The 22996-nt window shown below is 27.3% G+C and overlaps 9 protein-coding genes across 9 annotated transcripts; 5 read left to right on the top strand and 4 right to left on the bottom strand.

Moving 5' to 3' along the window:
- Positions 1-1296: 1296 nt before the first annotated feature.
- BN7_315 (uncharacterized protein) lies at positions 1297-4227 on the bottom strand (the record flags this gene model as incomplete). The annotated part of the gene is made up of 5 exons (XM_011279039.1): positions 1297-1928; positions 2157-2657; positions 2949-3148; positions 3332-3879; positions 4081-4227. The coding sequence occupies 5 exons, from the start codon at positions 4225-4227 to the stop codon at positions 1297-1299; spliced, it is 2028 nt and encodes a 675-aa protein (XP_011277341.1).
- Positions 4228-5057: 830 nt separating this feature from the next.
- On the bottom strand, positions 5058-5780 carry DST1 (transcription elongation factor DST1; the record flags this gene model as incomplete). The annotated part of the gene is made up of 1 exon (XM_011279038.1): positions 5058-5780. One exon carries the CDS (start codon positions 5778-5780, stop codon positions 5058-5060), a length of 723 nt encoding a protein of 240 aa, XP_011277340.1.
- A 775-nt stretch (positions 5781-6555) lies between these two features.
- Positions 6556-7242, top strand: RNA15 (Rna15p; the record flags this gene model as incomplete). The annotated part of the gene is made up of 1 exon (XM_011279037.1): positions 6556-7242. The coding sequence occupies one exon, from the start codon at positions 6556-6558 to the stop codon at positions 7240-7242; it is 687 nt and encodes a 228-aa protein (XP_011277339.1).
- Positions 7243-7447: 205 nt separating this feature from the next.
- On the top strand, positions 7448-8605 carry PTI1 (cleavage polyadenylation factor subunit PTI1; the record flags this gene model as incomplete). Its single annotated transcript, XM_011279036.1, has 1 exon — positions 7448-8605. The coding sequence occupies one exon, from the start codon at positions 7448-7450 to the stop codon at positions 8603-8605; it is 1158 nt and encodes a 385-aa protein (XP_011277338.1).
- Positions 8606-8982: 377 nt separating this feature from the next.
- Positions 8983-9969, top strand: BN7_311 (DNA repair protein; the record flags this gene model as incomplete). The annotated part of the gene is made up of 1 exon (XM_011279035.1): positions 8983-9969. One exon carries the CDS (start codon positions 8983-8985, stop codon positions 9967-9969), a length of 987 nt encoding a protein of 328 aa, XP_011277337.1.
- A 228-nt stretch (positions 9970-10197) lies between these two features.
- On the top strand, positions 10198-11505 carry BN7_310 (uncharacterized protein; the record flags this gene model as incomplete). The annotated part of the gene is made up of 1 exon (XM_011279034.1): positions 10198-11505. The coding sequence occupies one exon, from the start codon at positions 10198-10200 to the stop codon at positions 11503-11505; it is 1308 nt and encodes a 435-aa protein (XP_011277336.1).
- A 448-nt stretch (positions 11506-11953) lies between these two features.
- Positions 11954-14244, bottom strand: BN7_309 (Pumilio-family RNA binding repeat-containing protein; the record flags this gene model as incomplete). The annotated part of the gene is made up of 2 exons (XM_011279033.1): positions 11954-14108; positions 14210-14244. 2 exons carry the CDS (start codon positions 14242-14244, stop codon positions 11954-11956), a joined length of 2190 nt encoding a protein of 729 aa, XP_011277335.1.
- Positions 14245-15944: 1700 nt separating this feature from the next.
- Positions 15945-16653, bottom strand: ERP1 (Erp1p; the record flags this gene model as incomplete). Its single annotated transcript, XM_011279032.1, has 2 exons — positions 15945-16376; positions 16444-16653. The coding sequence occupies 2 exons, from the start codon at positions 16651-16653 to the stop codon at positions 15945-15947; spliced, it is 642 nt and encodes a 213-aa protein (XP_011277334.1).
- Positions 16654-16939: 286 nt separating this feature from the next.
- On the top strand, positions 16940-18142 carry SWD1 (COMPASS subunit protein SWD1; the record flags this gene model as incomplete). The annotated part of the gene is made up of 1 exon (XM_011279031.1): positions 16940-18142. The coding sequence occupies one exon, from the start codon at positions 16940-16942 to the stop codon at positions 18140-18142; it is 1203 nt and encodes a 400-aa protein (XP_011277333.1).
- Between the last annotated feature and the right edge of the window lie 4854 nt (positions 18143-22996).

Here is a 22996-nt window from a genome sequence, read left to right as displayed (position 1 = left end):
ATTATATTTATAAATTGCATTTTAATTGTACTAGATTATTCGAATTATTCATGATCTACCAGTCATGCATGGCTTTGAATAATGCTATGATTCTATATAAGATTGTTAGTAACATTCTCTAATATCAATTTCTTTATATCAAGCTTACGCTGATGGACTAAGATCAATACCTGCTTTTTCCATTTCTTCTTCAACTAGTAATAAAATTAATGTTAATATATATCAATTCACCCCCTGATGAGTTAAAATAACATAAATACATACATTTGTCAAATGGTTTGATAACATCGTGATCTTGCATAGCTTCTATAAATTCCATTGGGCTTATGGGACCACCATCACCATTGTCAACTCTTTTATCTTTTATCATTTTTACAACTTGATCAAATGCATCCATAATCTTATATCAAAAACATTAGTATATTAACACCATATGAAGAATTAGTTTTAAAAATTAACATACACCTGGATTTTGATCAAGTTTTTGTTTAAATTTACCTATAATTTCACCACCTTCTTGATTTGTTGCATAATTTCTTCTTAAACTGGTTACTTGATTATATTTCAAATTATCAATTTGGAGTTTTGTAGAAGTCAATGATAAACGTCTTCTTGAAAGGGTTAATTTTGTGACTGATCTAATTGAGTATCTAAGCATGACTTATAAGTTAAAATATTAAGATCTGGGGTTATAATTGATTATGCTCCTTAAGTTCTTTACAAAGATAGGAATCTTTATTGTTACTGTGTTACGCCCACGTAAGATCTACTTAATTCCCATATAGAGTATTATACTCAATTAGGAATTACTAGAATTCTTAAATATATATGGGATTTGTTGAATAAGATTGATTAGTTCGATTTAATCTTATTAAATATAAAACTTATTTATGGCCTTATAATTCATTTATATATAAGAATATAAACCAAAAACTATTAAAGATAACATAGAAAAGTAAATAATTTTACCTATAGGTATCACCCTTTTTGATAATATTGATGTTTTCCTAATTGGCATTTTTTCAATTTTAAAATCATTTTCATCAATTTCTAACGTAATTAAATCAATATTTGATTCATTAATATCTAGATCTTGTAATTCTTTTGATTTTGATGCTGAAAATTGTGAAAATTTGAAAGAAAATTCTTTTAATGGAGGTTTTGTTCCAAATCCAAGTAAATAAAGTGCTGAATTTAAATTACTTTAATTTAAGTGTTAGTATTCATATAACTTTGAAAAACACAAAATATTTATATACGTACTTTGGTAAAAAGTTACCTGAATTTATATCACTGTTAACTTCTCTCATACCTAATAAAATGAAACATTAGTATAATTGGAATTTTAGTACAAGATAATTTATACTCACAATCATCAAATTTTTTCTTTAAAGTCGAATTGCTATTTATCTTTCCAACATCACCATAACTTAATCTACTTTTTTTAAGATTAAATTTACCTTCTTTTTGCAATGCTTTTCTTAAATCATCAATTTCTTCACGAACATTAGGTTTTTGAAGAATATTATGTAAATTTGTTAACATTGCAGCTTTCAAAAGTTCATCATCTTCAATATCTTTTAATCCATTCTGTAATTTATTAGAATCCAATTTATTTAAAAGTTCTTTTACTTCATCATCAGCTGCACTTGATTTTGTATAAATAAACTTCCCTTTAATTAGTGGAAAATTTCTAGTAATTAAATTAAAACCTGAAATTTTTTGTAAAAATTTTGGTAATTCATGTCTTATTAAAATATTCCATAATCCATGTTTTAAAATTGGCAATTTTTTAACTGTCATTGATCCATTTGGTCTCCTTTTCAATGTTATAACTTTAATTTTGCGTAATAAATCTGATGATTTATCTGTATTTTCAAAATCTTCTTTTGTTATTGAATTCAAATGATATTCAAATGTAAACTTTGCTGGTGTTGGTACATCTGTTCCATATATACCAAAAAGATAAAAAATTGAGTTATGGTCACTTTTATATTGTTAGTACAACATTCAATTAATCTTTAAGTTAAAGGAGAAGAATAACATACGTTGGCATAAGTCCAAAACCTGATCCTTCATGGAATTCTTGAGCAACTAAATCTTATATTAGTAAAATTAAAATTGAAATAATTTAATTAAAACAATAAATGACTTACTTGTTTCATATTGTTCCATTAATTTGGAATCACTTGCTATTTTATTGATCTCATCATCACTTAATTCACCTCTAGTAATATCATAACCTTCTTTTCTTAACATTTCTTTGAATATTTTCACTTCAGATTGAACCTTTATAATTATTAGTATTATAAGCCTAGAGAAACAGAATATTTGAATTCTATAACATACATTTTTTTTTTGAATTCTTTTGATTAAATTATCCCACATCAAAGTATTTAAAATGTCTTTATCATTTGTCTCTGCAAGCCCATTAACCAAATCAGGATAGTTATATATCCAAGTTCTTTTACTTGAAACTGATCTTGAAAGTTGGGTATTAATTGATAAAGAATTTGAATAATTTGAAAAATTAAGAGTTTTCAAAGGGGATATAACCCTTCTTAAAGAAGTCCTTGAAGACAATCGCAATGAATTTCTTAGAAGCATTGTTTGATCCTTTCTTAACCTAATCTTGTAGGGTTCTTGAAAGATGGTTTCTTCACTTTTAAATTGTTAATCATCAATACCCAAAGAATTTCATACATGTTGCCCCAAAACTGAAACTATTATATAACAAAATGTGACAAAACTACAATGCAGAACTATAATATGTAAACTTCAAAACAAAAACGTAACTAGTTACTTAATCTTCCATTGATATGGTCATCATATCATATACTAATGATATAGTATAGTATATTTTATCACCAATCATGACTTCTTTGAATATTTATCAATTTTGGACTGATAATCATATTTTCTTTCGAATTTTAGTAAATCAACTTTACCTGGTAATTCATTAAAATTATCGTCTGCAGACTCATTATTATATTTAATTTCTAATATGAATAAATCAAATTTATCTGGTAATTTATGAATAAAATTATTCGGAATATCTTCTAAATTTGCAGATTTTGAAATTTGTGTTAATTTAAATGAAAATTCTTTAAAAGGTGGTTTTAAAATCCCAAGTAAATAAAGTAAAGTACTTAAATTACTTCATTAATAACTGTTAGCATATATATGAGCTTTATCAAAGCTGAAGCAATACATACTCTGGAAAAAGTCTAACTGAAGATGGCACTGCATTAACTTCTTCAATACCTATTAAAATAAAACATTAGTATTTGAGTTCAATATTTAAATAATCTCAAAGATTATATGTCAGTACTCACAATCATCAATTTTCTTCATTAAATATGGAATTTTAGTTATCTTATCAACATCTTCTTCACTTATTTTTCTTTTTCTAGGTAATAATATATTTTCATATCTCAAATATAGTCTTAAATTACCAATTTTTTCACGAACATCAGGTTCTTCAAGATTTTCCTGTAAATTTTCTAATATTGCACATCTTAAAGAAGACCGCTTATACCCAGAAATACCTTCCAATCCATCACTTGATTTATTAAATTTCGCTTTATTCAAAAGTTCTTTTAATTCATCATTAGCAGATCTATTTGAGTAATTGTTATGAACAAAATTTAAATCAATATCTGGAACAAATCTTTTATATTTGGGATCATAAAGTCCTGAGCATTTATTTGAAGAATTTGTTAATCTATTTCTTTCCCATGATGTTTTTGTAACTTTAACTGATCCATTTTTTTCTCTTTCCATTATTATAACTTCAGGTTTCTGTAATCCTTTAGTAGAAGCTATACTATTTTCAAAATCTTTTTTTGTTATTGAATTGACTTCATATTTAAACTCCAACTCTTTTGGTGTTGGTGCTTTTGGTCCATATATACCAAAAAGATAAAAAAATGAATTTTGGCATCTAATTTATAATAAACTGTTAATAGATGAAAGTATGATCTCTTTTTGATAAAATATTACGTACTTTAGATAAAGTTTAGAGCTTATGTTGTTTCCATAATTGAATTCTAGACAAACTTAATTCTTATATTAGTATACTTGAGATTGAAACAATAATTCATGAAACAACATGAATAACTTACTTTTTCTCATTTGTTCCTCTAATTTTGAATTCTTTGATAATTCATGAGTTTTATCTTCATCCGAATGATCTTTATTAATATCGTAATTTTCTTTTTTTAACATACTTTTAAGAGCTTCAACTTCAGTTTGAACCTTTGATTATTAGTACTATAAGTGTAACAAAACAATATGATACAAGTACATACATTATTTATTTTAATTTTTTCATATAAATGATTCCACATCATAGTTTTCAAAACTTCTTCATCATTTATCTCTGCAAGTCCGTTAACTACATCACGTTTATGGTTTTCTATAAAGGAAATAACTGATGAACTTGAAGATTCGGTATTAGTTGAATAATTATTCAAAAAATTTGAAGGTTTGGAAGGTGATATAATCCTTATTAAAGAAGCCTTTGAAGATAGTTGAAATGCAGCTTTCATAGTCATAGTTTGATTTCAATAACCAGATAGTTCAGATCTTATAATGGTATTTATTAGAATCAAAATGTTTTAGAGACATCATTATTTCATGATGAGAACATTATCAACAAATACACTCAATCGAGTAATTTTTTATATTACAGAATATAAATTTAAGATCTACATAGTATGAGAATATTATTGTAAGTACTCAATCATTCAATATTAGTTCTTCAATAACTGCTGCTAAAAGGTTGTTTTACCGAAGGTATTAAATGTCATCTACCTCTTTACGAACCTGTATGATATATATATTTTTTATATAATTAATTACGTTGCCCCAAAAATTCATACCTACCACAAAATGTCCTACAAATTGTATGTAATTTCCAATTTCAATATATATAAGCAAATTCATTAAATTTAAAATCATTTAATAGTTATACAGCATTCAAAGCAAAACTCCTAGTGTTGTTAATATACAAAATAACAGATATCATAGTAGTAAATAAACCAAAGGAAATAAAATCATGAAAATTTCCATCTATTACCACAATTTTCACAAGTACAAAAAGTTGTTAAAGGTTCATCAGCAGATCTTGTTTGCAGTTGATAATAACTAACTTTCTTTTCTTTACATTTACCACAAGTAAATCTATCAGTAACAGCTCTTTCTTGAGTTGCACCTTGAGCATTAAATAAATTTTTCTTTTTAATTTCTTCTAATTCCTTTTTCAATGATTCAGGTGCCATTTCTCTTGGACTCATATTTATGAAAACTTTTGGTAATAAATCACCATTATTAATTTTATTTCTTAATTCAGGATTATTTTTTTGTCTTAAATTTGAAGTTAAACTTCTTAATCTTTGAGCATACTTGGTATTTGAACTTGTATCAAATTTTTCAGCATGGAAAACTTCAGCTTCAATTTCTTTTGCTAATTTTAATAAAACATTTGGAGGATGTTCAGAATCAATACATAAACCATTATAAAGAGCCTGTATTACCCCATTTCTTGTTCTATTTTCATATAAATCAGTTTTAACACCATCATTTTTAGCATTTCTTGGACCATTAGCAACAAATTTTTTTTGTTGACCAACAACATTTGTGGTATTTGTTGGAGTTGATGAGTTGTTGTTGTTATTTGATGAACCATTACCATTACTAGCAGATGTAGAAGAAGCAGCAGCAGGACTTGATTTCTTTTGACGTTGAACTTCTTCTTTCCATTGTCTAATTGTTTTCATGACGATATCAGAGATTTCTTTATTATCAGATGATTTATATTTATTGACCACAATACCAACTTTTGTTTCCTATAAATGTTAGTAAATCAATATCAACACACTATCAACACAATACTCACTCTTAGTAGTTTTTCAGTAGGTTTGATATCATTCTTGAGGATCTTGAGGATATCCAAGATGGTTTTATCATCTTTGGCCTTCTCAAGATTTGTGATATGAGTTTTAATTTCTTTGGTATCCATAATGTAAACAAATAGTTTATTGAAAAAAAAATTGACGTAGATCTCCCCTAGGAATTAACGATAATCTACAAAGCACAGTGCAAGCGGTGGAATTGATAACACAAGGATTGCTTGATAAAGTGAGTTACAATGCTTTAGTAGTTTTATTTGAATTTGGTGAACTTTTTAAACTCCTTTTAATTTCCAATGAAAACAATGAAAATTTAAATCTTTATATTTGTTTTTTTTTTCAGAGTACAAAGTGGCGTTTTCACACTTGTGCAATGAAACTGAAAACAAAAACATCAAGTGAATACTGAACAGAGACTAGACAAAGACTAAATCAACTAAACTGAACTAAAAAGTGTTTGTTTGTTATCAACCATGTCAGAAAGAGTTCCAGGGAAAGTGATATATATAGGGTCAATTCCTTACGATCAGACTGAAGAGCAAGTGCTCGGTATGTTATTATTCCTAATGAATTCAAGAGATATTATACTAACCATGTTTACCCAGATATAGCCAAATCAATTGGTCCTGTAATCAATTTGAAAATGATGTTTGATAAAGAAACAGGGAAATCAAAAGGTTTTGCATTTGTTGAATATCCAGATGTTGAAACTGCTTCTTCAGCTGTTAGAAATTTAAATAATTATTCAATTGGTAATAGATCATTAAAATGTGATTTTTCAAATGAAAATTCATTATCGTCAAATGGCTCAAGTAATAATAACAATAATAATAATAATAATAATCAAAAATCTAATGATACTTTACCCCCATTGCCCCCAGGTATACAATTACCACAAGGTCTTAGTTATGCAGATTCAATATCGAAAACGTTACAATCTTTAGATGATACAAGAAAATTAACCCTTATAGAAGATGCTAAAGAGATGGCTAAAAGAAATCCATCATTAATGAATGAATTATTAACCCAATGTCCTCAATTATCTTATGCCTTGGTGGAAACGCTACTTATAACAGGTACTTCTACTCCAGAAGATATAACAAAATGTTTAATAAGTAATGATGATTCAACGGTAAAGCAAGAAGAACAAACTCCAGAACAATCACAACAACAAGAGGAAGAAGAATTAGATGAAGAAAAATTAGCTTTAATTAAACAAGTTTTAGCCATATCAGATGAAGAATTAGCAGAAATTCCAGAAGATCAAAGAGCTTCTATTGTACAAATCAAAGAAAATGCAAAGAATGGTGTGTATGGTAATATAATATAGACTTGTAATACTAATTATTAAAAGAGAGATGTAGAACAATAATATTAATTGAGCTAGTATATAGTAGTTGTTCATTACATAAGCAGTGATGCTTGATGTTTAATTTTTTGTTTCGAGATCCCTTGAAAAACAAATTTGAAAATATGGTGGAAACACCAAATCAACAAATCAACAATCTAAATCAATCTAAATCACCAACTTTAATATGTCATACTCTATACGAAGATCAAGAGATCAAGGTCGTGAACAACAAAGAAGGCCACCTAGCTATGCTTCTACAAATTCATCTTCATCATTACCATCAGGTAACTCAGCTACTGCAGATTCTTTAGCGAATGCTTCATCAGTCATTTATTTAGGTAATATACCAAATGATTGGGATGAACAAATTTTATCAAGTGTTGTTGCTGGTAGTGGTAAAATCGTAGATATTAGATCAAGAATTGATCCTCAAGGTAGAAATAGAAATTTTTGCTTTGTTGAATATTTAAATCCACAAGAAGCTTCAAAAGCTTTAAATTTATTAACAGAAATTAAATTAGGTCCAAAAAAAAAATTAAGAGTTGAATTATCAAAAGAAGGTTTAAGAGGTGCTGGTCATAGAGATAGACCAATCTTGGAATTAAATAGAAATTTTATTCCTTATTATGTTCAAATACCTGCTGCTATGCGTGAAAATGATTTTAATAATTCTCAATCTTCAACTCCTATACCTGGAAATTTACAAGGGAATAATATTGTACCTCCTTTCCAACAACATCAACAAATACCCCCATTACAATCTGCAACTCCTCCTGTTTCAACACCAATTCAAATGCCAGATGTATTAGCTAAAGCTCAACAATATTTACCACCTTTCAATTCAAATGCATTTACTTCAAATGATAAAATTTCACAAAATTTACAAAATATACCACCAATTCAATTAATTGAATTATTATCAACTTTAAAACAATTATTATCAACAGATTTATCTTCGGCTCAACAAGTTTTCAATATGTCACCAGATATACCAATAACTGTGGTACAAGCAATGGTATTATTAGGTTTAATTGATATAAATTCTATAACTACAGCTGTTCAACAACAAATTTCTTCATCAACTCCACAATTACAATCAAATAATACTCCTCCACCTCCTCCAACTCAATCTATACCACAACCACCTATACAACAACAACAACCACCAATAAATCCAAAATGGGCACAATTTTCAATTTCAACAAGAGATAAATTATCAAAATTAGATCCAAATGAAGCTGAAGTTATTGTTCAAGTTCTTTCATTATCACCAAATGATATTATTGGATTTCCTCAAGAACAAAGACAAATGGTTGAATCAATTAGATCTCAATATCTGTAAAATAATAATTAATTAATTGCTAATATATTTTTGCTATAATATACTTCCTTATGAATTATGTAGTTTACTTCATTATTTCTTAAATTTTCACTTGTATGATTAGTCTCTTTTGTCTTTTGTCTGATATTCCTTGTCTAATTTATGTTAAGTACAAATGTCTCAGATGTCCCAAATGTCCTTAAATGTCCCAAGTGTAAAAATAAAAGTCTCAAAAAGAAATCCGGTCGGATTTTTGTGCTTTGGACAAATATTTCTTGAGAATAAAGTCTAGAAATTACAAATGCGAACAATTAATTGGAAATACAAATCAATATTATTATTATTACTCAATTTTAATCAATTAAATTGAATTAAACAACAATTTTAATCCATACATAATGTCCTCTTCAAGCAGTGAGAATGAAGATGGTACTCAACCAAATAGAAACAACACTGGCAATAATAACAATAATAACCATAACAATTGGAATAATCCATTAGAAGCATTAAATAGAATATTAAGTGATGGTACAGCTTCTCTTCAAGAAACAAATTTAAATAATGATAATGATGATAATGATACAGATGTTCTGTTTAGTGGTACTATTGCTCAAGGGATTCCAGGATTTTCTGTAACAATTGGAAGAACAAATATATCAAATAATAATATAAATGGACCAACAACTGAAGATCCAGTTTTCAATATTAATAATATACCAAATAATTTAAGAGAAATTGTGGAAACTTTTTTAAGAGATAGATCAAATGGTAGTGGAAGAAATAAAAAAGCTACAAAAGATGCTATAAAACATTTAAAAATTGTGGAACCGTTATCTTTAAAAGAATCTGATAGAATTTGTTCAATTTGTTATGAAGATTATGATAATGTTGAAATTAAAAATAATGAAGATGAAGGTGATGAATTAAATGATGAAAATAATTTAAAAAAATTAGAATCAATTTATAAAAAAACTCGTCAAATTATGAATGATGATCCTGAAATTTTAATACCTCATGATTCTTTAGCTCAAAATTATAGTAAATATCAAAGATTTGTAAAAGAACCAGATCATAATGAAGAATCAGATCAACATATCCCTGTTCAAATGCCATGTGGTCATATTTTTGGTCGTTCTTGTTTAATTGAATGGTTAAAAGAACATGTTTCATGTCCATTTTGTCGTCGTGAAGTTGAAGCTCAATCAACAAAAGATTCGAAATCAAAAATAAATTCAGCTTATAGAAATCCAAGACTTGCTCCTGCAAATTGGGCTGGTGATGAATTAAATTTATTTGATGATCCTCAATTACCTTTCCCTCATGGTACAAGAACAACTTCAAATAGAGGTAATTTTTCATTTTTTGGAAATTCAATCTTCAATTAAGAAAAAAAGAAGAAGATATATGGGAAATAGCTACAAAATATTTATTATACTTTTTAATTAAAGTAATTATAATGATGAATTGATATGATTTTATACAAAATTGTTTGTAACTTGAATTTTGTAATAATAATTAATACCCGCGAAATTGTAGATTATAAAATTTATTTTTATGAGAATTGATAATTTAAAAGTTAACTAGTAACAACTTCAAAAAGAAATGATTATAATATGGAAATTCCAGGATTTTATTATGATGAAACTAAAAGGAAGTATTTTAAGATAACATCAAATACTACAGTATCTCATAAATATAATTCAAATGTGATTAAACAAGAAAAAAGGGAAAATGAACGAGCAATTAAAAGAGCTAAATTAGAAGATAGACAATCAATTTCTTCCAATCCTAGATTTAAATTAAAATTATATTCAAATCTTGATTTAAAATTAAATGGGTTTGATTTAAACAGAAGGAAGTTTGAAATAGAGAAATATTGTTTACAAAATATTGAAAAAAGAAATTGTACAACTACAAGAGTTGGTGGTTATCATTCAGATAAAATTGAAAAAATTATTTATGATGATTTAAATAAATGGTTTTCATTTAGTAGTAATAAATCTATTTATGAAGTTAAATTAAATGAGATGGTTAATAAAGATGGTGATGAATTTTTAAATTATAAACCAATTATACCAATTTTAAAAACCACTAGAAATGATAAAAAAGATTCAATTTTAAGAGACTTTAATAATTTTAAACAAAGTGATAATACTTCAACATTGATTAAAACATGGCAAGGAGTTGGAAATGAACCTAGTGAAGTTGAAATTTCCACCAAAATTAATCAAACAACATTTAAATCATATTCAATTAAAAAATCAAATCGTGAATCTTTTAATACTTCATTTTATAATAATTTAAATAATAATTTAATAATTTGTGGAAGTAAACATTGTTTTAAACAATCAATGTGTGATTTAAGTAAACAAGATGAAGTTATTTTCAAAGGATTAGATGTTTTAACTGCTGATTATAAAACTAGTAATGTTTATTTATTAGGTACAAGAAGTGGTCAAGCTTTAGTTATTGATGATCGTATGAATAATAAAAATATACATAAAATTAAAAAACAGCAGCAAAATTCTGGAAATGGGTCAGTTATTAATATTAAAAAAATAAATGGTGATAGAGTCTTATGTTCATTTTTAGGATCTAAATTAAAACTTTTTGATATAAGATTAGGTTTCAAGAATTCTATTGTTGATTATAATTCTACCAAGACAGTTGAAGATGTATTTGGTGAAACACTAGGAATGATAAATGATACAAATTTTATTGTTCAAACTAAATCTTCATTTGAAATTTTCGATATAATGAATCCATATCCAATTAAATCTTTAAATATATCAAGAAGAGAAGATACAGATACAAGAATGAATAACAATGTTATTGATAGTTGTGTATTTACAGATCATCATTCAAAGATTAATAATGGGATTATAATGACTAATGGAGAAGACTTTGATATATATAGTTAATATTTAATTAATTTAATGATTTTATGAATTATTTGTAGCTATTAATTAATTTTAGATCTCGGTCATTTCGGAGCATTTACAAATTCGGAGATAAATCCGAGCTTATTTTTTTTTGTTTTGATTTCGAAATTTTTTTTTTAAATTTTTTTTTTTATGTGTGCTTGTCACAAAAAATTATTAAAATCAAGTAATTTTCTAAATTTGGTAAATTTTAATTGTACAAAATCTAATCATTTATTATAAACACAACACATCATTGATATACATACAAAATTTATAATATAAAATACATAAAGTGAGCAAAATTGGGGTATAATATATATGTAACAATTTTTTTGAAAAACTTATAATTGTTTTGAAGGAAACAATTCATGAGAAAATATATAAAAAAGTATAACAATGAGCTTTTGTTTCCTTATCTTTATGATATAATTAATCTATTTAATTTCTAAATTTGATTATGACCTGTGGTATAATTATTCATAACTGGTACACTTTGATTTTCTGATCCTGGATTATATGTAGTATAAGGATTTTGAATTCCATATTGATGACCTGCACCATCATTCAAAAATTGATTATTATTAAAATTATTACCATTATGATTAATATTATAATCATTAGTAATGTATGGATTTTTATAATTTCTTGGATCAGATTCTAAACCAGTATATTGATTATTTAAATCATTACTATTAATATGATGATGTGGATTAATAGTTGTTGTAACTTTAAAATTATTATTTAAATTATTTTGATCATGAAATGAATTTAATGAAGAATTTGTTGATGACATATTATTCATACTATAATTTGTTTCTAATTGTTGAATTTTTAATTGAATTTTTCTTGCATATGGAGCAGATTTAATTGCAGGTAAATAACTTTTAATATTAACAATTAATTTATTCATTTCAGAACTTAATTCACTAACATCATAAAATTGATCAATTAAAGTTTGAATAACATAATTACCAAATTTATCTTTAATTAATAATTCAAAATTATAATCAACTAATTTAATAATTTCAGTTAAATATAAATAATTTTGTTTAAATTTTAAAATTTTAATAAATTTTTCCACAACATTTGAAGAAAATTTTAAACATGATAATTGAATTAAATTATTATAAATTTTATTAAAAAATTCATCAATTAAAAATGAAATATTTTTAGAAGTTTTCAAAAAATTTAATTCAAATAAAAATTGAATTATATAATTACCAAATTGATCATTAATTAAATCATCCAAATAAATTAATAACATCTTGGCAATATTTAAAATTTGATTAAAATTTGCATTATTTAATAATTTTTGTAAAACACAACAACCATGTTTATGAGTTGAAATTCTAACAATATTATTATTAATACAAATTGAATCAATAATAAATTGAAATTTTTCTGGAGGAAATTTAAAAATACATTTTTGAATAACATGATTCCCATTTAAATCTTTAATTAATTTAACAATATTATTATCATCAATTCCATTCGTAACATCATTAATTTGTAAACCTTTAATAATTAAATCAATTTGATAAGTATTTGAAACTTTATCAATAATTTTTTGTAAAGATCTTGTACCATATTGATTAATTGAAATTAAAAATAAATAAGTATGAATTTTTTCAATTAATAAATCTTTTTGATAATTTGATAAATAATCAATTAATTTTTGAATTAAATAATTACCAAATGGATTAATAATTAAATCAATTAAATTATTAAAAATTTTATTAAAAATTACATCTTTAATTGAAACATCAAGATCTAATTTTTTTTGTAAAAAACGACATCCATATTGATCAACAGATAATTTTAATATATCAAGACTTTCAATTGGAATTAAATTTAATTCATCATAATTTTTATAATTTGGAATTTCAACTTTTGGAGTTTGAGGTTGAGAATTAAAATGTACTGCAGGTAAAGAAGAATGATGTTGATGTTGATTTTGTAATAAAATAGGTTGAGATTTTTGTCTTTGAGGGATAGGAGGTTGTTGTTGATTACCATTTGAATGACCATTTGTATGACCAATTGGTGGTGGAGATGTACGATTCAACCCATTATTATAATTGTTTAAATTCATATTATTCATATTCATATTCATACCAGCATTGGTCATATTAACATTGGACAAATTTAAACCCGAAGCATTTTGATGATATTGTTGAAGAGAAATTTGTGGGATAGAACCATTTGATCCCCTATTTAATGGATTCATGAAGTAATCATTCTTTGTGAAATTATTATTGGAGTTGTTTAAAGTTGGTGTAACGTTATTTGATTGTAAAGGTGTTTGAACTTGATTTGACTGTGATGGTTGTGAAAGATTTTGCAAATTACTAATGTTGATTTGACTAAATTTTTGATCCAATTCATTCACTAAAGGTAATGATTTGAATCTTGATCTATAAGTGTTACCGCCTATATTGTTGTTTAAATTTGATAGTGGTGTTGAAGAAGCAGTTGAAGGACCATTTGAAGTTGAAGTGAAGACGGAAGAATTAAAAGTTTGATCTCCTAAATCTGGAGGAGTCAAAGGTTCAACAACAGAATTCACCGAGTTGATGGACAAATTAGGTTGATGATTAGCCCTATCATAAGACTAGATTCCATGTTAGTGATCTTTGTAACTAAGTGTTGATACTAGAATCAACCCTAATGAAAATTGGGTTGAATTAAAGTGAGAATGTACCTGTGTCCATTCACACCAAGTTGGAAACTTACCATTTTTAAAATAGATCTTTATAAATTATTATTAGAGAATGAAAGCCAGTGGGTCGTTTTCACAATATATTCTTGAAGACTCTTTGCAATCACTTTAAAGTTGTTTAAAAAGTTTTTACAAAATTAATTTTACTAGTCAGTATAAGGAGAGGAATTCGAATCGTTTAAATATTTTATTTATCGCCTTTCCATGTAAATACCCTTTCGAACTAGATTTGTCCATGGTTTCAAGATGGACCTGTATCACTATGGAAATATCAACAAAAGCACTTAAAAATGTTGTGTTCTTAACAAATGAGCAAGACCTTTGAATCGTACATACCAATTCTTTATCAAAGACAATTGTTATTTGGACTATCACTATTAATGACAAGATACAGGATATAATGGATCTATAATTGTTTAATTGAACTTTATGATCTTAGTTAATTGAACTTATATAGTTGTTGAAGTTTCCTATCAATTCCTATTACTATAACTGGTTTATTTTAGACTTGTAGACTTGTCAATGTCCCACTGCACGTTGAAATCAGGAAACCCCGGATTAAAATTCTTTTAGGCAAAGCTTTTAGGCTGGGAAAACCCAGTCTTGAAGAGAACACATCCGGCCTAGTGAGAGATTCCCCAGGCTGGGGACCTGATAAGCACACGGGCTCATTTGTCTTCACAATTCACAATTTCCTTGAATTCCAATCCAATCGTACAATTTTTGTCTTGAATATTTTAAACTTTTCCAAATTAAACCTCAAATTTAAATAGGCCATGAATTAATCATTCTAAAGCGATCAAAGACATACACATTTACAAAAAAAAATTGTATATCTTGTAAATACTATGGTTAATCTTTAAACAACTGATCTTTACCTTCGATTACTTGACTAAATCATGTAGTATTTGATCCTATTTGTAAAGACATTTGTATATTTGTCTTCTACTTGATAGAAAGTTGTGGGTTGTAATGAATTTGAGTCGGTCTCGCAGAACTAGGCATGGTGTACATAAAAATTCAAAGTGTATGTCGAGCCCAATGTTTTAAATTCAACTGTGCAATCATGTTTGAAGGGTATAAGGTTACTGAAATACTTATTAATATGAATTCTCCCCTTTCAATACCCTAACAACCAATATAGTCTAGCCTAGATAGCCACTGTTTTTCTTTTAACCTTACAAGCTGATTGTTGCACAAGATGTACACTGTTACCTGTACGTATAGTTATGATCAAATTTTACTAGACTTAATTTTTATTTTTCTATAACCTATACAAGACAATTCTTATCAAATCATATTGACAATTCCGAGCTTGCTTTTCGGTCAACACAAGCCTAGGTCTGGATCAATTTATATATTACTATCTTACACACCTTATGTATGTAAAATCTAGAATATTGAATCATCAAATTTACCAATTAAAGTAAAATTAGTTGTAATATATCATAACCCTAACAAAGAAAAATCTCAAGATTCATCTCATGTTTCATATGTATAGAGTTTTAAATTAAAATTCCTTTGTTCTTTACAAACTCAATTCATTATATAATTAAGGTATAACGGACCCTTGAATGTTTTTCAATTCAAGTATATAAATTATTACACTAAACATAAAATAGAACACTAAATCAGTAGGAATTGTAAAAATTCATCTTTTTAAATACATATTATACAATCATGACCCATTTATTACCGCTTAATAAATCATAACTTTTTAAACAATCTTTTGTTTAACGAAAAATGATCTTAAATGATTAATTTGCCAAACACATGTAGCACCTAAAACAAGTAATTGAATAATAGTCCAATTAACAGCTTTTGAATTAACAGATTCACTTTCATCTCTAAATTTAGCTTCTCTTTCTCTAGTTAATTCTTGTTCTCTTCTAATATTTAAAATTTTTTTATTTAAAACTTTAACTTTCCCTGTTAAACTTTGAACATGTTCATTTTTTTTACTATCTAAAGTTTCTATATCACCAATTTCAAATTCAACTCCAATTTTAGTTCTAACTTTTGCTAACCAACCTTGTGATTGTGGTTGGAAACAAATTCTATGTTCACCTGTATCAATTGCTGTAAATGTAAATTCACCACTTGGTGAACCTTTTTGATGTACCACTCTATGATGATTATCAAAGACTTCCTATAGGAAAAGAAATTGTTAGTATCAACAACAACAACTATAATAAAAATGATAATTGATCACTTACTTCAATATCTAAAACTAATCCAAGTTGAGAAGAATCAGCTGCAATGAAACGATTTGTTTGTGTATCAAAAACTTCAACATTATATTTACCTAAAAGTAAAGTACCTTGTGAAAGTTCTTTATAAAAACATTTACGTTCACCTCCAATAACATGGAAATAGAATGCATTAGCCACCGAAAGTAAACCTAATAAACAAAAAAATAATTTCATCTTTAATTAATAAAAATAAAGATCAAAGAACTTTCAATGTTTAGTATAATTATACGTTCAATGTTTTTTTTTGCTACGTTTCTTCTAAAGAAACTCGAGACTTTGGAAAAATACAAGAAAAGACGCGATCCAAATACGGTAAGTACACGTCTTTTATTTTTCACGTGACATAATTTTCAAGTTTTGTTTTGTTTTTGAAAAGTACAATACATAAGCGTTGAACAGATAGATGTCTAATATCTATCATAAAAATTAGCTTTGAAAAGTCATTAACCAATACAAATCTATGAATTTAGCATTATTGGATCCTTTTGCTGTGCTAAAAGAGTTCCCAGAAACCCTAACACATACCTTAAACTTTGGACATTCAGTTTACATAAAATACAATAATAGTGGAGATTATCTTGCATCAGGTTTATCAAGTGGAACTATTTTAATAATTGATAATGATACTAAAAACGTCATAAGGAAACTTCAAGGTCATATAAGAGCTATTCAATCACTGAAATGGTCATCTTGTGGTCGTTATTTACTTTCTTCTTCAAGAGATTGGAAATGCTTATTATGGGATTTGAAATTTAATAAAATTATTAAAAAATTTAATTTTAATGGACCAATATGGAATGCAGAATTTAGTTCTAAAAACATATCAGATATAGTTGTTGCTCTTTATGATAATACACCTAAAATAATTGATGAAACACATGGAATAAGAGATTTAGATGATGATAAATCACTTGTTACAACTTTCCATCCAGATGGTGAACATATATTTATTGGTACAAATAAAGGTATAATTAAAATAATTTCAAGAGAAACTTTAGAAGTGTTATTTACTCAAAAAATTTCAAATTCAAGTATAAAAAATATTGTTATATCAAGTAATGGTAGAAAAATGGCAATTAATTCATCAGATAGAATAATAAGACAAATAACTTTACCAGAATTTTCTACTGATTCATCATTATGGGAATTAGAAACAGATCATAAATATCAAGATGTTGTTAATAGACTTCAATGGAATTCAATTTTATTCAATAGTAACTCTGAATATTTAATTGCTTCGGCATTTGGATCTGCTCATGTTATTTATATGTGGGAAACTTCAATGGGTTCATTAGTTAAAATTTTGGAAGGACCTAAAGAGGAACTGGTTGATATTGAATGGAATTTTAGAAAATGTATAATTGGTGCAACCGGTATAGATAGTGGTACTATTTATTTATGGACTTTAGTTATACCTCAAAAATGGAGTGCATTAGCACCAGATTTTGTTGAAATTGAAGAAAATATTGATTATGAAGAAAAAGAAGATGAATTTGATATTGTTCCAGAAGATGAAATAAATCAAAAACAATTGAATGAAGAAGATGAGCTCATAGATATTATAACAAAAGATAAAACGGATGCTAGAGGTTATCAATTGGATAAACCATTCGTTGTTGACATATGTTATGATCAAATCGAGTTGAGCGAAGGTGAAGAATAAATAACCCCCTAAATATAGTGAGATTATTTCTTTGATATAATCTGTATAAATAATAAAACCTGATATGAGCTATTTGATACTTAATATCTATTGTTTTTTTTGCAAAATTTAAATATTCTTAAACCTAAAATCAAATATGATCTCATATGCACTTAAACGCTAGCCAGGCACAGAATCTAATCGTTTCTTATTTTAGAATATCTAGATCAAGTGTATCACTAGATTGTTATTTATTAATATTATTTAATTATTTTTTTTTAACAGCTATATTAATAAAATTATATATATATTTATATTATAATTTATAGACTACAAGTTAACTTATATTAGCTACCGCTGCAAATATAATCTTGATCATATATATATCTAGACTCATACCTGAATACCCAAAAATTCAATTCGGGGGCCGTTATATATAATCCTTAATTGATGAGTACGTCTTATATTGTACACAAAAGCATTTTCAAATCAAATATCTGGGGACTTCAATCAGCATTAATACTTGATAGTCTACTTAATTCCATACTTAAAAGTCATTTGGGAAAGATTCTTAGGAGCGTATGCACAAGTCTTACAAATTAGATCAAAATAATAAGACTAATCATGCAATATTGTAAGAAGTTGTTATATGAGAAGGATCTTAAATCTGGGGTAAAAAATGTATAAAATATTTGATCGTGCGTTTCTTATATCATTTTTATTGATCCTGTAAAATAATAGTCTTATGTAGGCAATATATTGAAGAAAAAAGAACTTCAGATTTTCAATCAGTCCCATATGCAAATACCAATTCTAGGTGGACTTTCAAACATCAGGACGTTAATGAACAGTGGGATCAGTGGATGCTATCAGTTACGGTTCGCGCTTTTGATATATGCATACGCGATCATGTACACAAAAAGATTTTCTGAATTATTACCATAAATATCGTGGTTGTGTCAAGTTAACTGAATTACATGAATTAGTGATTGTTTTGTGCTAACTGGTGTGACTTGAGATCTCTACTTTGTGGCTGACTCCCCAAATTTATTATAAAATGTCCCAATTTTCCAAAAGATTTATTTTCCTTCACATCATTCCCCCTTTTAATTATCTTATCAACCACCATTATCAAGCTGTCAAGAAAGGTTTCAATCATTTTATACGCCAATATGAAGGCTAGATTATCTACTTGGAACACAAGAAGGACTTTCTTTGTTCTTATTTCTCATGTTTAATATGTTCTTTCGTTACAGTGTGTTTTATAAGATATACTGGGTTGACTTTCTATTATTATTGAAATTGCTGCTTAATTGGCTAATTAATTATGGATGTTTTTTCTCTGTTGGTTTTCCGCTATAACAGTATCCAAATATTGTTCTTTTGAGAGGATTTATCAGTAAATTGGAAGATCTTAACAGATGGGTTATGATACAACTTTTGGATTTGAACTTTGAAGTGATTTCGGTACCACATGGAAATGTGATTTCATCCAGACTCTTCATTTAATAACTCAATTTATTGGTATTCTTGCATCATCATGATCTTCCTCGTTTCCAAGATTGATGTATTTAACAACATACAAATAGAAAGAAATCGTTACTATCAATGATCAAGTATTACATGTTATTAAGCCAAGCTGAGATAATTGACCAATCTTCAGCTAATTCATAGGGTCACGAGGATCATTGGGCGTGGCTACTGGTCACCAAAAAGTCTTGGGATCTGTGAAATATGCTACTTCTAAAGAATAATCTTTAGCTACAGAAGAAAAGTTGAATAGCATAATGGTGCTCTGGAATGGGGTAGAAGGTCGAACTATGTTAGAGTTTCACGTAATTTTGTTAGATAAACAGGACATTCACTGATTGTTAGGTCCTGGTTGAACTGGGAAAAGAAGGAGTGTTATATCTTGAATTATTACATACTATTTTGATGTATAGTTTATGGAAAAAGGGAAAATGAGGTTATCAATTACTTACAAATCGTGGTGTTACTTGTAAATATAATATTAGATATTTTCCATAGAGAACATGATATTATTCATGAAATTTTTGGATTAATGGAAAGAAAATCAAATATATTTTGCTATTCGTATATTTTGGTATCACTGGAGTTTGAAATATATTACAAATTATGGATTACTCACTCAAAGGACGGGCCACCACCATATTATTACACCAGGGATTCAATCTGGAGAATGTCAACTTTCAACTCATGTTGATATTTATGTTGATACCTCAAGCAGAATATCCTCAACTTGATCTAAGTATATTGAAACCCAAATTTATTGCTCGAATAATATAGTATATATGTATTAGAATGAAGAATCTATTATATAAATATAAAAAGGTGGGAAAAAAAAGCAGACCATTTTTGTAAAGTTAATCATAAAGTCAATTGTATTCAAGACAACTCGATTGAAGTCTAATCATTTACAAAATTCTTATCAAAGAATCATACCACGATGTTAAAACCTCTTATGGAACAACTTTACAGTTTTTATCGTAAGGAATTTCAGACAATTTGATTTTGACCTAAGAATTATACATAAGTTCAGCAAAATTGTTAATAAAGAACATAAACTTCAACTAAATCATATTGTCGCTTCCAATAATGTTACATCCAAAACAACGACTACATCTATCATTATCAGCATCAGAGTCCAATCTTATAATAAAGAATAGAGAAACGGCTTTTTGAAAAATCTGTCTTTCCAGATTGTGATTCATATTTTGAAACTTAAAATTCACAGAGTTCATTGCAAGATCAATGTGGAGCGGAAATTACGATAAGCCGATTGATTATCCTTGTTGTGTGATATTTATTAATTAAGTGCTGATAATGTGATCATTTATAGATATACTACTCATAAAGGGTAAACAATTAAGAATAACTATATTATAATATATACTTTGATAACTCTTATGAACGTAAAATTATTTCTTTCTCGTATATTTATTGCCAAACAGAATTCCGCTTTGTGTTATTCTTAGATACTTCATTTTTTAAGTTTTCTAAATGAACGGTGGGTATCTGAATATTGCTTATCTTAACTTGGATTGTTTAACAAAATTGACTCATTATAATCACTGTCAAAATTCTTTACGTCAATTGACATTAAACCTAGAGTTATAAGCTGAAATGTGTCATCGGCCTCTTTGCTGGATCTATCCTATAAGTTTGTCATCTGTGTTATTTATCTCTTTTTCACTAAGTCTTTTGAGAAAATGTTATTTCAGAAATAAGCTCTTATGCTTTACTAACTGCAATTATTCACATGGTAGCCCTTTTCGAAGAACGGCTTAGTTCAGTAATTAGACTTACGCACACTGACTCTTTTCAAAAGCAAAAGAAGACTACCGGTTCAAAGTTAGAAGACTAATGGATGCTACCTTGAGGGTCATGATGTTTGGAAACTAGAGAGGGTGAATAAATTATGAGAATTTAATAAGAGTTATAAGCAACAGCTTTCCCAATATTTGAACTGTCTGAGCAAAATAAAAGCGAATAAAACCGTAATACAAAGGTGCAAACAGAACATATTTAGCGAGTAAATTCGTTGAAGTTGGCGTCACGGGCTCCCGCAGTTTGCACGCTTCATTCTCTTCTTCCCTTTAGATTTACTTTTCAAGCACCTTATAGATGTTTGCCAATACTAAGTATAGTTGCTCTTAGTTGAACATACTATAGCCATATATATATGCTTCACTCAAACCAAATGTCTGTCCCTGATGAAATGTGCTCATAAGCAGTTAGTTCTGCAGTTCATGCAACTATGGTAGGTTCAGTTTCATATCTACATAAGCCTTAAACATCTAACTTATTTGCTACAGGTGTAATCATCGCTAGGGGTTCATATCGATTAGGCTCAAAGTGTCACAAGAGGCTGCCAGTATGCATCTTATCGACTCACTAGGTTGAATGAGAGAGTTTATAGTCAATTAATGCCTTTTATTTTCGGTCTATTGGAGGCTAGAGATACTGGACACACACAACACCTGTAGCCATTCCTCTTAATTTCACGATCCTCATATATTTTATACAAAACTAATAGCTGGATGTTACTTTTTAAATAGATTCCTTCTTGCTTGATCCATATATTGTAGGTAAAGGATGGTAGAACGTATTGTACAAATATTTTACTCCTAAATACTACATTTAACTTATGTAGAAAATTTGATCTATGTATATTCATTTTTTCTGGGGCTGATTTTTTTATTTCATTTAATTACTTAATTCTTAATAACTTCTAATTAATATGCCATTTATTTCTTCTCAGCTACATCAATATCCCACAAGTTTAGATATTACATTTGATATTCCTTTAGATCATGCATATTTACATTCTTTTATTTAGCTAACACCCCACGACAAATATTTTAGTTAATATCGGGAAATAACATCCAACACCATTAGTCAATATTGCTGTACTGTGAACCCACATTCTTGGTTTATACAAAATGTTCGTCCAGAGTAGTCCAACTTCATGTTAGATACTTAGCACTGTATCTCGAGTACACACAGATCTCTGTGGATAATGAAGAAGCAACAAAATTAATATAGAGAATACTCAATGTATAGAATTCAAAGATGCACTATATCATGAAGAAATGATAGCAAAGGATGATTTATGATGCAGAAATATGACTTGTAAGGACTAGTTCAAGCATCGGACTAACACGTATCACACCTAGGAAATAAAGAAGGAGGATATGGTTCAGGTGTTGAATGTTATGATCCAATATCAAAAGAAATGTGATTATAAATGATTAGAAATGGTATGATTATAAATGGTGCAGATTAAAAGAAATGTTAAAAAGAAATAAATGAATTTAGTATATTGTCGTGTGATGTTAGTTATAGAAAAAGCAA

This window comes from Wickerhamomyces ciferrii, contig 00006 (assembly GCF_000313485.1).
Source record: "Wickerhamomyces ciferrii WGS project CAIF00000000 data, strain NRRL Y-1031 F-60-10, contig 00006, whole genome shotgun sequence".
In the NCBI taxonomy this organism is placed as follows: Eukaryota; Fungi; Ascomycota; class Saccharomycetes; order Phaffomycetales; family Wickerhamomycetaceae; genus Hansenula; species Hansenula ciferrii.
This window is presented reverse-complemented; position numbering and strand designations above follow the sequence as displayed.